Source organism: Manacus vitellinus, unplaced genomic scaffold (assembly GCF_001715985.3).
Source record: "Manacus vitellinus isolate BGI_N305 unplaced genomic scaffold, ASM171598v3 scaffold_41_pilon, whole genome shotgun sequence".
Lineage (NCBI taxonomy): Eukaryota > Metazoa > Chordata > Aves > Passeriformes > Pipridae > Manacus > Manacus vitellinus.
In genome coordinates this window covers 207974-223132 of record NW_021940545.1, presented here as the reverse complement: position 1 = coordinate 223132, position 15159 = coordinate 207974, and the positions used below count along the sequence as shown (strand labels likewise).

General features: G+C 51.8%; 2 protein-coding genes across 2 annotated transcripts in view; one reads left to right on the top strand and one right to left on the bottom strand.

The window, feature by feature from the left end:
• Positions 1-1339: 1339 nt before the first annotated feature.
• ADAMTS8 (ADAM metallopeptidase with thrombospondin type 1 motif 8) lies at positions 1340-12055 on the bottom strand. The gene is made up of 9 exons (XM_029962040.1): positions 11999-12055; positions 7845-8084; positions 7469-7601; positions 6440-6607; positions 5946-6244; positions 5278-5461; positions 4786-4958; positions 4523-4698; positions 1340-3172 (listed from the first exon to the last, which is right to left on the bottom strand). Exons 1-9 carry the CDS (start codon positions 12053-12055, stop codon positions 2440-2442), a joined length of 2163 nt encoding a protein of 720 aa, XP_029817900.1. The 3' UTR covers positions 1340-2439.
• A 2117-nt stretch (positions 12056-14172) lies between these two features.
• Positions 14173-15159, top strand: part of ADAMTS15 (ADAM metallopeptidase with thrombospondin type 1 motif 15) — a 20492-nt gene continuing 19505 nt past the window's right edge. Inside the window, exon 1 of the mRNA XM_018078735.2 lies at positions 14173-14222. Within this exon, the coding sequence (XP_017934224.2) occupies positions 14173-14222 (50 nt within the window). The remainder of the gene's footprint in view (positions 14223-15159) is intronic.

Here is a 15159-nt window from a genome sequence, read left to right as displayed (position 1 = left end):
AAAGACATCCCTTCTCTACCCCACTGCAGCTTTTGGAGAGGAGATGTAGGAGCAGCATGTTAAAACACGGTCTTTTTATTTTTTCTCTCTTTTTACGTGTTTTTTTTTTTTTTCCTCCTTTCCAGACGGCTACTGTACAAAACCAAACAGAAATTTATAATAAATACCTAACCCAAGAGGCTCAGTACATTGCTACAATCCTTCACTGAAGGGAAACATATATATACATATATATATATCCTAGTATATAACTTCTTTGACTTAAATCAGCATAAAGGTTCGTGTTTCTACGGAAGCCTAAGGCAAGAATCCCACTTACTATCACCCAGACCCCACACCTCAACCGAGCAGGGTCCCCATCCTCCTCCTCCTCACTGGAAAAACAGCAGGATTTGCCCACAACAGGGAGTTCTTAGGAAGCTCAGGGATTATAAAAAAACTGGAAGAGCCCCTCGGCGTGCATGACTCCTGTGTGATAAATACAGACAATTTCCTTGGCACTGGCTCAGGCTGATATTCCTGCTCTGTCCTAAATGCTGGTTGTTACACTGGAGAGGAGACACATGCTGGCTTGGAGTTAGAAGCCTCATAGACTCAAAGGGGGAAAAGAAAATAACCCTGCAAGGCTACATGACTTTAACATCCAGCTATTTGTTAGAGCTTAAATTCCTGGAGATTAATTAGCAGACACAGAACACTGCCCGAAGGTAGATCTGAACCACAGCCCAAACAGCTCTGCATCCAAACTCTGCATCTGGCCTTTAGTTTTCCTTCCTTCCCTAAAGAAACAGAGCCAAGCCCTCAGTACCCTCAATCCTGGACTGTAGCTCTCTTGGTTTTGACAGGAATCATCTATGGGAGATAAAACAGGAGTATTTCATATTTTCAGGCATGGCTTTAGGGGATCCCATCCCATCCCATTCCTGCCTGGACAGTGAGGAAAGGGTCTCACATGAGCTTAGCTCAGGCAAAAAGGTTCGCTCTGTAATTACAAATGGGGAAGCTCAGACATCAAAAATTCCAGCCCTCCTCCCCTTCCTATGAGAAAAAGGCAGATCCCGCTGGAAATTCAACATGCCAAAAGGGAAGCCAAGGAAGGGTACGAGAGAGGAGCCTGGAGACACCAAATTGCTTGTGATATCAAAACCTTCCCAAATTCCATCCCCGCTCCCCAGGCACCGGCTGCTGCCAGAACATAGATCACTTTGGAAAGGGCAAAGTTCAGGGGCTGAGCAGCCTCCGTGCTGGGGCCAGGCAGCAGCCAGGCTGGGGAAAGGCATCTGGTTGCTTCCTGCTGCGAAAGAAGAGCTCCAGCCTCGCCAGGCTTGGTTTTGGACTGAGAATTGCTCAAGGAAGGCTGGAGCTGGCATCAGATCCGAGCAACTTCAATATCCCGGGAAAGCAGAGGTGGAGAGTGGCATCAGTGACCTCTGGCAAGGTCCTGGGCAAGGACCTCTACAGGTCCTGGGCTTATCCTGCTGCAAGCCAGGTTAGCAAATTAACTCCAAAATTCAAGCAGAGATGAAAAAAAATGAGTCTGCAGGGGCCTGAAAGCAAAGGATGAGAGAGGAAAGGCTGGTACACCAGAGTGTCCGCTCCAGAGAAGGAGTGGGATATTGCAATGGGCATTTCACAGTCAGAGCACTGCAGAATTAGCAATTAATTAATCCTCACAGCAACCCTGTAAGCCAGATCAGGTGTAATTAAGCCTTGGTTTTAAAGCTGGGGAAATGGGGACATGGATGGGGTAGCAGCTCTAGGAATAACTCTGCAGATGTTGGGGGTGTTCGGAGAAGAGGTTTGTCAGTTTGTGGATTATAAATTTAGCAGAAACCACCACGAACACCTCACCTGTTCTCCTGCCTCACTCATGCCATGATCTCGTCCTCAGCTTATTCCTGCTCCCATCCAAACAAGCAATTTATCTCCCAAGTTAACACACAGCTGATAAAACACTTCTCACGCTCAAGGACACCCATGCTGCTGCAGGGAGGGGACGGCAACCCATTCCACACCTTTTGCACAGGGATCCCAATTTTATCAGCAAAGCCACCCACCCTGGATCTCCTTGACCTGCAGCTGGGACAGGGTGATGGCAAACCCGGACTCCACATTTTCTCCCAGTGAACCTCCCAAAAGGAATCTGCAACGACGTTCAGCCACAGCTCTTCGGAAACACCCTATGCTTATTTTTCCCTTTAAATTACAACTTGCCTGTGAGCAGCCAGCCAGAGAGAAAGGAAGAAAGAAAGAAAAAGAAGTGATTCCTCCTCATTTTGCCGCCATTATTCCTCACTCTGAGGTAGACATCAATGGGGTGAGGATGAACCACTGGAGAGTGGTTGGTTGTCTGGTAAGCAAGCCTACGGCACCCTTGCTGTCCTGCCCTGGCATGGTGGGATCCCGCGGCATCCTTGGCTCCGCGAATTCTGGCGTGGCTCAGCACTGCTGCAGGACACAGGCGGCTGTGGCTGGTGGTGGCCCTGGAGAGCTGCATTTCTCCGGGGCAGTGATTTTCCCGGTGTAATCGATGCAAGAGGCATTCCGCGTCCGCACACCCTCACCACAAGTTTGGGAGCAGGGAGACCAGGGGCCCAGGCGCCAGAGAGGGCATGGCATGTCTCCACAGGGCTTTATGTCCTCAGGTTTGAGGGATTTGTCACAGGTGGAGGAGGTTTGACCCTCCACATCCCGGCAATCCACTGTCCGCCGCTGCCAGCCAGAGCCGCATGTCTTGGAGCACTCGGACCAGTCACCCAGGATCCACTGGGAGTTCAGCATAGGGCGGATGACATTGGGCGACTTCTTCTCTTTGCCCTTCTGCTTGCTGAATGGTATGTCCTTGGGGATGAAGAAGGTGTACTTGACTTTTGGTGGGAAGACCTCACTGGCGATGGTCAGCAGCTGCACAGTCAAGGGCTCCGGGAGCTGTCGGAAGCTCTGCAGCCTCTCCAGGGTTGTCATGGAGCCGCTGTATTTCAGGATGGTTCCCTTAATGAGGATGTCCTGCTCCATGGCTGAGATGGCAAAGTCTCCGTTCAGCAGGTACTTGCCCTCAAGGGTCCTCAGGGCCAGGTAATTCCCATCGTGCCGGACCCCGCGGTGGCTGCGCTGCTTGATGTCGATGTTGGTGGCTCCGGCTGGGATGGTGACGATGTCGTTGTAGCCATATCTGCACGGAGCAAAGGGACACTTATTTTCCAAGACTTATAAAGAGAAGACCCATGTAGTGAATAGCACTTGAGATCATGGCTCTGAACCCATCTCTCCATAACCCCAGCACTCCAGAGCCAGAGGTATTGCGGATGTGCCAGATGTGAGCTCAGCTGGGAGATTTCACTGAATTAGATGGGAAAATGAGCAATGAAATCAAATGAACAGCCACATGGCAACCAGCCTTAGTGGAAAATTCCCCTTGCTCCTTTCCTTTGGAAATGGGTGAAGTATTTGTGAAAGCATGTCACTGGTGATGCTGAAGGCATAGATATAGAACAGCAGAATAGGAGAGAGCATCTGCACCCTCAGCATCTTTGGAAGGCTTTTGCAGCCACCACTACATTGCGGAAGCAATCCCACTGGAGGACACAGAGGGCATTTCCATGCCAGGGAAGCATTTCCCTGCAAAGCCAGCCAGACCCTATCCCTAGAGCTCCGGAGATAGCACCCTCAAGGCTTCAGCACTGGTGCCCTCAGCACTGTGACTCATGCCGTGGGGCCCCAGGACAGCTTTCCATGTGTCCCTATGGTGGATGCTGTGGTCAGTAATTAGGTTCAGAGTATTTTGTAAAAAAGCTTTTGAGTCAAACTCTGCTCTCCGTCATCCTGGCCTCCCTCACCCTGATCTTAATGGGATCTCTTCTTGGCTGTAGCTCCTGCACTAATCTCCCTTTAGTCAACCGCAAACAATTCATAGGAGGGTGGAAGCCCCATTTCACTAGTTCCCTGGAAGGAAACCATTTAGGAAATCTAATTTGCCTGCGTGAGTCAACTCTCCGCATGGAATTGGATGCGTTGGCCTTTTGTTACAATCCTTCCAACAAAAGCCTTAACTTCTGCTCTTTGGCAAAGCGACAGGGATGTTGGGTGAGGGAAGTGTCCTCAATGTCCATGACCCAGGATTCCAATTCACCCCCAAACCCAGGGGAAAGTTTTGAACTATTTATATCACATGTCAGCCCTCAAAGATGTGTCCAACTCCCTGCACAGGGGTGAAATGTGCATTGTAAACTCCTCTGGGCAGCACATTTATGCGCAGTGGTCTTCTGAGCCCATCGTATTAGTTATTACTTTAGGAAATAAACTCAACTTGGCTTGTGTAAAGCTGCCCTGAAACAAACTGAGCGTAAGCCCTGGAGTCTGGGGAGGAGCCCAGGCTCTTGCAATGCCACCTGGCTGAGAGTGCTGGCACAGAGTCCTAATATTCCTAGTCTAGCACTTCAGCCATAAAAGAGGAGAATGAGAGGGGATGATGTTTTTTCTTCCCCAACCTATCCCTGCAGAATCCTTCTCCCTGGTGCCTTACTTGGATCTGTTGAGCGAGCCAGATATTTTCCTGCACGTGGAGCCATTACCACCACACACCCCACACTTGTCCAGCTTCTTGGAGGACCCAACGATGTGATCACAACCAGCCTTGATGCACTGCCCGTGGACACAGATGGAGAGGGTCTCCGGGCCACACAGCGTCCCATCAATCACCTGAGAAAGAAGGATGTAGAGCAGCAATTAGTGGATGAGTTCTGAAATGGGGTACATAGGGGTGATTCCAATCACCAGGTATCTTACTTTGGCCTCAAAGACTTTGAACTCGCTCCTCCCTCGGGCTCTGCAGAAGAGCTTGCACCGGTCCCGAGGGGACACTCCTGCATACTTGGGAACCCACTCCAGGCGATTCCCTTCCAGATCCGTGAAATTGTAGCTGTTGTACTTCTCACACTGCTGCTCCCGAAAGCTCTTCCCTGAAAGGGAAGGAGAAACACAACTCAAAACTGTGGGAAGCCAGCAGGAACCACTGTCCTTGGCCATCAGAGAGATGTGGAAGTGAGCTGAGGAGAGGAGGAGTGAGCTGAGGAGCATGTGGTGAGCATGCAGAGGCGGGTTATCACAGAGAAGAGATCCCACACACTCTCCACCCAGCCAGAGAGGGTCACAGCCCCCAGCAGAAGGCTGTTGCCCCTCCAAATATGAATATTCAACGAAGAGCAGAGCAATCCTTGGTGATGTATTCTGGAGGAGCAGGAGTGGGAGGTGAGTGTGCATTTGGTGGGCACTCCTTACCATCTGGTGGGCACTCCTCAGTGTGGCAGGACTGGTACTTGGTCCTCTGGCCCTCGCAGTAGCTCCCACCATGCTGGGGCTTGGGGCTGTCGCAGTGCCGGTGGGAGAACTGGACGCCTCCACCGCAGCTCCGCGAGCAGGAGCCCCAGGGGCTCCAGGGGCCCCAGCTGCCATCCACTGCCAGCTGCAAGAGGCCACGAGAAAGTTATTGATCCACTCTGAGCTTGTCCATGCCCGGCTGCTCAGTCCCAGGGTGAGCAAAGGTCTGGAGCAACACTAAAATCTCCGCCCAGCCCTGATCCAGAAAAGTACTTTGGCACATACGAAGCTAATACTGACTTCCATCAGTCTGTTCATGTGCTTAAAGTTAAGCTGGGCTTTAAGTCCTTTGCTGACCGACTCTGAAACCGCTGCTAATTCCCCCAGCAGGGCAAAAAGTGATGATTTAATTGCAGATCTGCACTGCTTGTTCTGGGTCAGACTCGTCCGTACCTCGGCAGCAGACTTTATGACCTGGACTTGCCGGTAATAAAAATTAATGAAGGAGAGACATCCAGAAATAAAGCAGCCAAATCCAAAGCCAGTCAAGGAGATGGCAGGGCTGGGGTCAGAGGTTTGGGAATCCCAAAGGGTAAGCCCCAGGCAATCATTCCCCAATTCCCCATTACCTGGGGTTTCAGGGCATCCTGTGGCACACAGCGCCCGTCCCAGCACAGCCCGTTGGCTTTGCAGGGCGTCCCGTCGGCCCAGGGCAAGCTGCCGTTCTTGGTGTGGCAGAGGGGCTCCCCACTGCCCGTCCTGCACCAGAGCTGGGCACAGATGTCCTGCTCTGTGGTGTTGGGGCAGTGCTGGAAGTCCTTCCCGAAGATCTGCTGGCATTGCTGGTCCAGGCTGTACAGGGCTCTTTGACCGGGCAGCTCGGCAGGCAGGGACAGGGCCTCAGCTGGGGCGTCCAGCAGGCAGTCACCTGGGAAAAGTTCACGAATTAGGCTGGAGTTGGACCATCAGGGCTTGGATTGCACCAAGCAGGGCACCCCCAGCCTCCTCTGAGGTCTGGTTTGACTCTTCCTTCACCCCACATGCCCCTCCAGGTGTTGCAGAGAGCCTGAACAATTAATGAAAAGGTGGGTTTGAGTGCTGAGGCTGCTGAGCTGAGGCTTACCATGCCCTCCATCCAGGAACTCGGTGAGGTACATGGCGCTGCAGGGAGACCAGGGCTGGGTCTTGTTCAAGTGGATGAAGAGAGCAGCCATCATATGGTGCTCACCAAGAGGTCCAAAGAGCCGCTCGCAGTTCTTGGAGTCATCATGGGGCATGCTGAGCACATGGCCTGGGGAGCAGAGGGCACTGTGAGTGCAGCCCCCCAGCATCAGAGAGCTGCAGCCCCCCCAGCCCAACTCCTGGGCAGCTGGGAGCATCAATAAGGTACCAAATAGCTTCTACTGCTGCAAAAGCCATTTGCCTCCATAAATCAAAACGAATAAAAACCTGCTTGCTCCATCTCAGTGGTATGGCCCATTGTATGCTGGCCAAAGCAGCACAAATTCATACAATCCCCAAATGGTTTCGGTTAGAAAAAACTTAAAGCTCATCTTGTTCTACCCCCTTTCACTAGACCAGGTTGGTCCAAGCCCTGTCCAGCCTGGCCTTGAGCACTTTCAGGGATGGGGCAGCCACAGCTTCTCTAGGAAAAAATTAGTCAGTGCAGGAATGACAAACCAAGGGAGATATGTGCTTGATTCCACATCTGAGCTCATCATAACAGGTAAATCATGAAATCATTAACATTGGAAAAGACCTCCAAGATCAACAAGTCCAACCTTTGACTGATCACCACCTTGTCACTAGACCAGAGCACTGAGTGCCACATCCAGTTGTTCCTTGAAGATCTCCAGGGATGGGGACTCCACCACCTCCCAGGGCAGCCCCTTCCAATGCTTGACAATCCTTTCAGTGCAGAAACTCTTCCAGAACCAGTGTAAATGCACCAATTTACAACAATTTGGGTACTTCTAACAGCCTTTGCTGCTGCAAACCAGCTTCTACCAGTGCCAGAAGCTCCCCACACTGCCCAAGGTCTGGCAGGTGGTCCCCAGCTGGGAGATGGTGGTGCTGGGCTGTGCTGTGTTATAACCCCTCCCAGCAGCAGGGCCGGAAAAATCAGACTCCCCCTCGGGAAGGGATGTGTTACCCAGTTCATGAGCCAGGGTGTAGGCTGCCTGCAGGCCCTCGTCCTCGATCACCGAGCAGCTCTTGTTGCGGTCGCACATGGTACCAATATCTGCCACTCCCAGCGTGTCGCAGCTTTGGTGTCCACAGAAGTCCTGTTTGTGAGCAGCACCGAGGGGGTCAGGGAGGGGGAAAGAGTCCCACGTTCAGCTCCAACATCTCTGTGGGCAACCCACTGGTGGTCTGCACCCCAAATGAAACCATCCCCCTGCAACTACTTTGCTGCAATCTCCATTTTTTGCATGGTGGGGCATCAACCTCCACGGTCAACCCTCTTCTCTCCCTCCATGGACACCTTGACCCCTCTACCGCCCAGAGCACTCCCCAGGAATGCTGACCTGTCTGGTGAGCAGGATGGCCGTGTCATAGTGCTCTGGGTGCCGGTCGCTCAGTGGGTTGAACCTTTGCTGCCAACTGCAGAAGTTCCTCAGGGTAAGGCCTCCATTGTCTGACACCTCTGGCCCCGCTGCTGCCTCCTCCACCACCAGCACCTTCACCACCACCAGGTTGATGGAGTTTTTCAGGCTAGGGTGCTTGTAGATGTGAGCAGCCATGGACATCAGGGTCAGGACGTGGTTCTGCAGGGAAGGAGTGGGGCAGGCAGAGCCTGGATAAAACCTTTGTTTTGGGGCTCTTTTTTTTGCTCAGAAAGGAGAAATCAGCCTCATTTATGAAGCCCACCACATCCAGAACACAAGTTGATGGACTCAGTGCTGCCTTTCTAAAGTGATGTTACCCTCTAACGGCAGAAGGGATAGGCAGCACAAGCCCATCCCTGCATCCCCTTCTCCAGCTACTGCGTCTTACCTGCCATGACCTTTGCACCCAGAAATCCCTAGGGAGGAATTTTCTTATGGAAAACCTGCGTTCTGTAGAGTTCCCTGCATATTCCCCAAAGCATTAACCCTGCCCTCGCCGCCTCGGGGTGGGAAATACTTCACAGATAACATTTCACTGTTGCAAAACCACCTGTGCTGGTCACAGGGTTTGAACCTGACATCCTTGGTGACAAACTGGGCCCAAAACACTCTGGTAGCCAAGTCTTTGCCCCGCAGCATCCCCTGCTTGCAGACTGGGGTGACCAGGGATTACTTCATATGTCAACCGCGCCAGTGATGTTTACGCTGATGTAAACATCTTATCGGAGCATCGAAATTCCTCCTCTGCTTGGCACTGCTCACAGCCCCGAGTCAGGAGAAAAAAATGCACCTATTACACAACATAGTGTTGGGAAAGAGAAAGTGGCTTCTCTCCTCCCCAGACAGATTACACCCTGCGGTCTCAATTCGGAGCCTAATTAAACTTGAAGGACTCAATGGGAGTCCTCTCTGATGGCCAAGTTTCACCCAAAATTCACCATTCCCAGAGCAGAGTGCTCTGTGTGCTCATCCATCACAATACTGCCAGGACAATGCCACTTTCTTAGACACAAAATGCCATTTTCTTAGTAAATGAGGGAGATGTTGAGAGAGATACAGCATATTTGCTTCTTCCCCAGGGCACCTGTGGCTATTTTAAATTATTCTGCCACATTTTATCCCATCACTGGCAGCTCCACGTAAACAGATGTTTCATTTCAGCAAGATGTATCCCAAGTACTCTCCAGCTCATTATCCAAGGGCAGGCCCCAGGGAGGCTGATGGGAGCAGGGAATAGACTGGTTTATTTAGACTGGCCAGATCTCCCTGACATGACTCACATCCCAGCCCCAAACATGCAACAAATGTCACGGAAAAGTCACCGCTGAGGCAAGAAACCCAGGCGAGATCCCCACAAGTGGCTGCTCCATGAGCTGGGGGAACTGTTTGCCCTCTAGGGGAAATCCATTGGGATCCTTCCTAAAAATATCACAAACCCTTCCTAAAATTAAGCCCCTGAAGATCTAGAAGGATGCTGTGCTGGAGCTGTGCATCATGGGATCATCACTCATTTCCAAGGGAATAAATCCAGCTGTATCTTTTTCTAACCTATTACAGGTTTTCCCAGTTTTTACCTGGGAGCTCTCAGTCCCTATCACAAATCTCCTGGGACGCTGACCCTCACATCCTCAGAGGTACATCCTCAGAGGTACAAGAAACTCTTTTGGCAGTAGGAACAGAGGGACTTGGAAAACATCCATCCATCTTCCCTGTGTCTGGAAAGGGAAGATGGAAAGCGAACTGAACAAACAGCTCTTTAGTGCAGATTAAAAGGTCAAATTCACTTGTTCCACCATCTGGTGTCTATTTATACCCATCCCTGGCCTGTGCAGGCATTGGTTGGGTTTCAGATGGACTCCGACTGCTCCAGGGAGAGCAGCAATCCACCTGCACGGCTGTTTGGCCAAGGGTTTGGAGTCATGGCCAAAAGCAAATTATGGGATCCCCAGGGCTCAGGAGAGGCCAACTGAGCACTTTCGGCCAACAAATGCTGTGGATGAGCTGAATCCCACTCATCCCAACCTCCCTGTGCCTCTGCAAACAGGCTCTGGCTTGATAAGCCACCTAGGAGGGAATGTGCCCTCTCCAACGTTTCCTTCCCACCATGGAGGCTGTGGATGTGGGTGTTGGGATCAGATTCAGGGCAGCATTTTGGGTCAGGTTTGGGGAGCCCAGAGCTGCAAACAGACTGGTTTCTGCCTCCTTGCAAGGCACTGCAGCCCCACAGGCACAAGGAGCTTCCCTGCCATTTCCAACCAGAATCCAGGGAGATCTTGGCAGGATTTCTGTCCAGCTGGTAAACACAGCTGGAAAATCAGCCTCTTACCTGCTCTGGGGGGAGAGGACACCAGTGTGAGCCAGAGAGGGTCACGGAGCATCCCTCCTCTGTCCCAGGTGTCCAGGCACTATGCAGGGTGATGTTCCCACAAAAGCTCCTACCTTGCTTCTCCCCAGCTGCAATCCTTGGTTCCTACTGCTCTCAAGAAGATCAAATTCCACCCATTCCACCACCCACCCCCTGCCCAAAAATGAGGAGGGATGCCTTTTTTCTCACACACCTGCACCACAGCAGCTCCGAAATCTCTCCTACCACAGCACTGCTGGGTCTGGGAGAGCCCTGAGTGAGGTACTGCCCTACAGGAGCCTTCCAGCAGCAAACAGCACAGGCAGAGGGATAGTGAAGGGAAAAATAAATACAAATCAGAGTGAGGGGAACTGAAGTGGTTGCTTTTAACCTCAGAACATTGAAGGATTTCACTTTCTCATATAGGGTCTTGCAAAACCTCTGCTTACATTCCCCTTCATGGGAACCACTCAGAAGCTGAAGTCTACAGAGATCCCCAAACTTTGGGGTTTATTTTTAATTATTATCATTACTTTGGTGGGTGAAACTGCTCCTACACAGACAGTACTACTATGGTATGCACAGAACGATGTAATATCACTGGATCCCAGAACAGGATGGCAGGGAGCACCCGTGGAACACCCCAGCACAACCTCCCTCCAACAGTGTGAGGGGATCAATGTTCAACCCAACCTGGGGCTGCAGGATTGTTTGTTGGTTGGATTTGGTTTGGTTTTTCCCCTCCTTTTTCTCCCTAGAAGCCAGAATTTCTGCAGAGAGGGAAAAGAGGAAAGAAATGCCGCAATTTCCGGAGCACAGACAGATGGAAGGAAGCAAACCAATGGTCAGATGCTGCCCAGTTTTTAAAAAACCACTGGTAAAAACACATTCCAGGCTGTCCCTCTCCCCAAAGCACTGTCTGTGTGCCACCCCCTGGCTCGGGTACCCAGGGGCTGCCAGCTGCCCTTCCAGCCTTCTCCTGTGGTTGGAGGCCAAGAATTCCCTTGCAAAAATGCAGAAGGAAGCCAAAGGAAATGGGGGGCAAGCCAGGGGAGACAGGGCCACCTTGCCAGCCTGCCCATGTGCCCGGCTGCCCTCCTGCTTTCCTAGCTCCCTGCCCATCCCTGTTCTCTTTGCCATAGGGGTTTTTTTCCCACCTTCCTTTCCCTCTTTGCTGGACTGCAAAAGCAGCCATTATCCCTGTTTGGGGCAGGGGAAACTGAGGCACATGCAGACTTTCAGCACCTCTCCAGAGGCACGGATGGAGTAAAACCCCATCCAGAGAGCAGCCCAGGGCAGGAACACTGCAGTTTGGGTTGCTCCAGTGGAAGCCAGCTCCTTTCATGCTGCATATTTCATTCCAAACCCCTGTAACACAGCAGCTGTTCAACATCCCAGTGTGACATGAGTGCATCAGCCAGAGCAATATTTAGGGAAGCTGCCTGGTCCTTCAACCCCTGGCACCAAAGTGGATGCAGGCTCGGGGTTACACCCAGGGGACGAATCCCAGAGGAAAAGCTGGCTGATGGCATTACCAGCACAGGTCCCCCTTTGCAAAGATCCCCTTTAATCCCACCCAGGTTGCCTTTGGGATGGCCTCAGGAGAGGCTGGCTCCTTTTGTCAAGGGATTAAGTGAATTTACCCACTCAAGCTGCAAAATATCCCAAAGCAAGTGGAGGAGCTAGACAGGAGGGGTGCCCTGAGGCTCTGGGGTAGCTTTGGATTTACCTCCAGGATCGCTTTGACAGTGGGAGAGCCAGCAGCAGGACCCTGGCAGTGCCCCATGCCATGCACTCCAGCATCCGTCTGCTCTGAGAGGGAAGGGATTGCAACAGCACTCCTAAAAACTCGTAAATCTGCCTGGAAAAAACACAGGAGTCAGCGAGGAACCCCGGCTTAGCCAGAGTGATCTGATTCTGCCCCGGTCCTCAGTCATTACCAACCCTTGGAGTCAGGGATGGCAGATTCCTCACTTGCAAGATGGGAAAGGAAAGGGGATTGCAGCCATCGTGTTTGCAGAAGAAAGCTTGGAAATGTGTCCCATCTGCACCCAAGAGACTGGAGAAATCCCACCACAGGAATCCCATCTGGTTGCCAATTGGCTGGGGATGCTGTGGCTGGTTTTTGGAACTGCCTGGTGTTTGAGGTGTCTAGGCAGAACATCCCTGAGCCATGGAGAACATCCCTGCAAGTGCAGCCCAGCTGCAGGTGCTCACCCCTTCTGCATGTCTCTAGCCTCAGCTTCCCCTGCCAAAACCCCCACTTAATTCTGGTAGTGATGCTCACAGTCCTTTTCCAAGCATTTTGGGTTCTCTGCAGGAAAAACAAGAAGGATAACTCATGTGTCCAGCCTGGAGCCTCACTCCCATACCTATATAAGTGGGCTCTTCCCAATCACTGCAGGCTACATCCTGCCACATCCTCACAGGATTTAGTGCTTAGCACTGTCCTGCTGTTAATGCCCCCTAAAATACCCCACCCCCTGCAAATCATCAAGCCGAAAGAATGACTAAACCCCTAAATTTCAAGTCTAGTTCTGCTCTCACTTCACCATCCCCTCCTGGTTTACACACAAGTATTGACGGAGGTAGCATTAAGCTCTTATTATCTAAATTAGGTTAACAGCTGAGCTATAAGGCTCAAATTGATTAGAAATAAACCATTAACAGCATTTCCCCAACAACAGCATATTGATTGTAACTTGCAATGCTTGAGTGCATGTTATGTTGGCTCTTCTGCTCGAGCTGTTACAGCTTATGTAAGAAAATAACTGGGAATACAAACGATGCTGGTGACGTTTAATAAATATTTGGTAACTGAAGTGTGGTTACGGGAAGAAAACTCATTATATAAATATGGTTTCTTCTGACTCACCATTTCTGCTCCCTGGGCATCTCCTAGTCAGCTTTCTAAGATCTCACCAGCATATGCCATTGCTTTTTTTGGCCCCAAAAACGTAGGTATTTAGGGAGAAGTTGAGATGGCTATTTGGTCTCCTGACTTAGCAGTGACTGTGCATTTTTGTTCTTGAGAACGAAAGACACAGAAACATAGCAGGTGGCTTTTTTTTTTTTTTAACTGCTACATGAGAGCTGGTAGAAGTTTTCTCCAAAATATTAAACATTGCTCTGTTCATCCAAGACAAGACCTGCAAAGGTTTTCTTCCCATTCTTGAGAGATGATGCAAAAATATTGCTCCTGGGGGCAAAGAAATGATGGGGAAACGGGAGTCAAGCACGCTGGAGGCTCTCTGATGACTAAGGAGGGAGCTGGGAGGCAGCAGCACCCAGCCCAGGGCTGGAGCAGCCAAACTAGGGCAGGGTACTAGCCTTGCAGCCCCTCTGTTATGTTCACGTGCAGCTCATCCTCCTTCTGCCTTCCCAGATTTACCCAGAGGGTTGTTACTTTTTCCCTCGAGTTCAAACTGGGCATTATCAGGGTTTCCCCCACCCCAAATGTATCGCTTTATTTGTAACAGGGTGTAACACCCTCGGGTGTTGCTTTAAAACTATTAGGTTTTAGCTGCAGTAGATGCACTGAAACCTGAGTGATGCTGAGCAGCTGAAATCAGCTGGAGCCCTAAGATTTAGCACTTCTCAAGGTCTACCCTGGCCTGAGCAGGGCTGGAATTAAAACACGGCTTTGTTAGGAGCAGAGAAGCCCCCAGGGGAAGGATAAAGCCGGCAGAAGTGGCAGAGCCCCTGGTTTCAGCTGCCTGACCACTCCTGCTGACCTCCAGCTTCCTGGCCTCCTCTGCCAGCCCACTGCAGAGGACGAGCAGTTTCGGTGCACAATTATCCCCTGCAAAGACCCCAGAACGTTTCAGACCGAACAAACCTGAATTTGGACCCAAACAACCCATCCCTGTAGGGTTCGGGTGGGGAGCTGACTTTGCCAGAGGCATGGAAAACAACCTGGTGCTGATGAAGAAGGCTCATCAACAGCCCTGGAGGTGGGTGTGGGGGGCTGAGGCACCACAGTCTCTGCTCCTGGGGCCTCTACAGAGAGAACTTTTAAGGAGAGGGGGAATTCTTGGCACTGGTGGCTGAGGCAAAGAGCTGTTCCTCCATCTGCTCGGTGCTAACAGGTGGCTCAGGAGCAGGACTGTGCATTACTCAGCTCTTGGTTTATTTACTATTTGGCCCCGGCTCCCATCCAGAAGAGAGTAAAACCCATCGCTTTGCAGCGCCGCTCTTTCCTTGTAGCAGGACAGGCATTAACTCCCTCTGTCTCTCCTCTTTGGGGGCACCAGACTGACAGGACATGACGACGGTGCCCAGCCTGTGCACACACAGGCTCGCTGGGTCTGGGAAAAGGTCCCCAAACATTGACTGAACCCCATAGATCAACCCTGCAGCCTTTGCCTCGGGGATTTACAGTCCCTACACAGCAAAGGAAGGTGGGAACAAAGCCAAGGTCCCCGCACCCTGTCCCTCTACTCGCTCACCCAAGGCGATCCCTGGTGTCCCAGGGCTGGGGAGATCGGGAGGACGAGGGAGAACCCGGCAGAGAGCAGGCAAGGGGGGGATAGGAAGGGGATGGAGAGGTTGTGGGGATGGAGGAGGCGGAGAGGCAAGGGGTATAGGAACAGGAGGGGACAGAGAGATGAAGGGGATGAAGGGATGTGTGTGCAGGGGGGATGGAGCACTGAAGGGGATGGAGGGGACAGAGAGGCAGCGGGGGCTACAGGAATGTAGACGGCAGAAGGCAGAGAGGACGCTGGGATGGGGACAGGAAGGGACACAGGATGCGGGGCGGGAGGGATGGAAGACAGAGGGATGGAGGGGAAGGAGGGGCAGCGAGATCAGAAGATGGAGGGATGAATGAGGATGGAGGAGTGGTGGGGACGGGGACAGGAGGGGACAGCGGGATACAGGGCAGGGGGACAG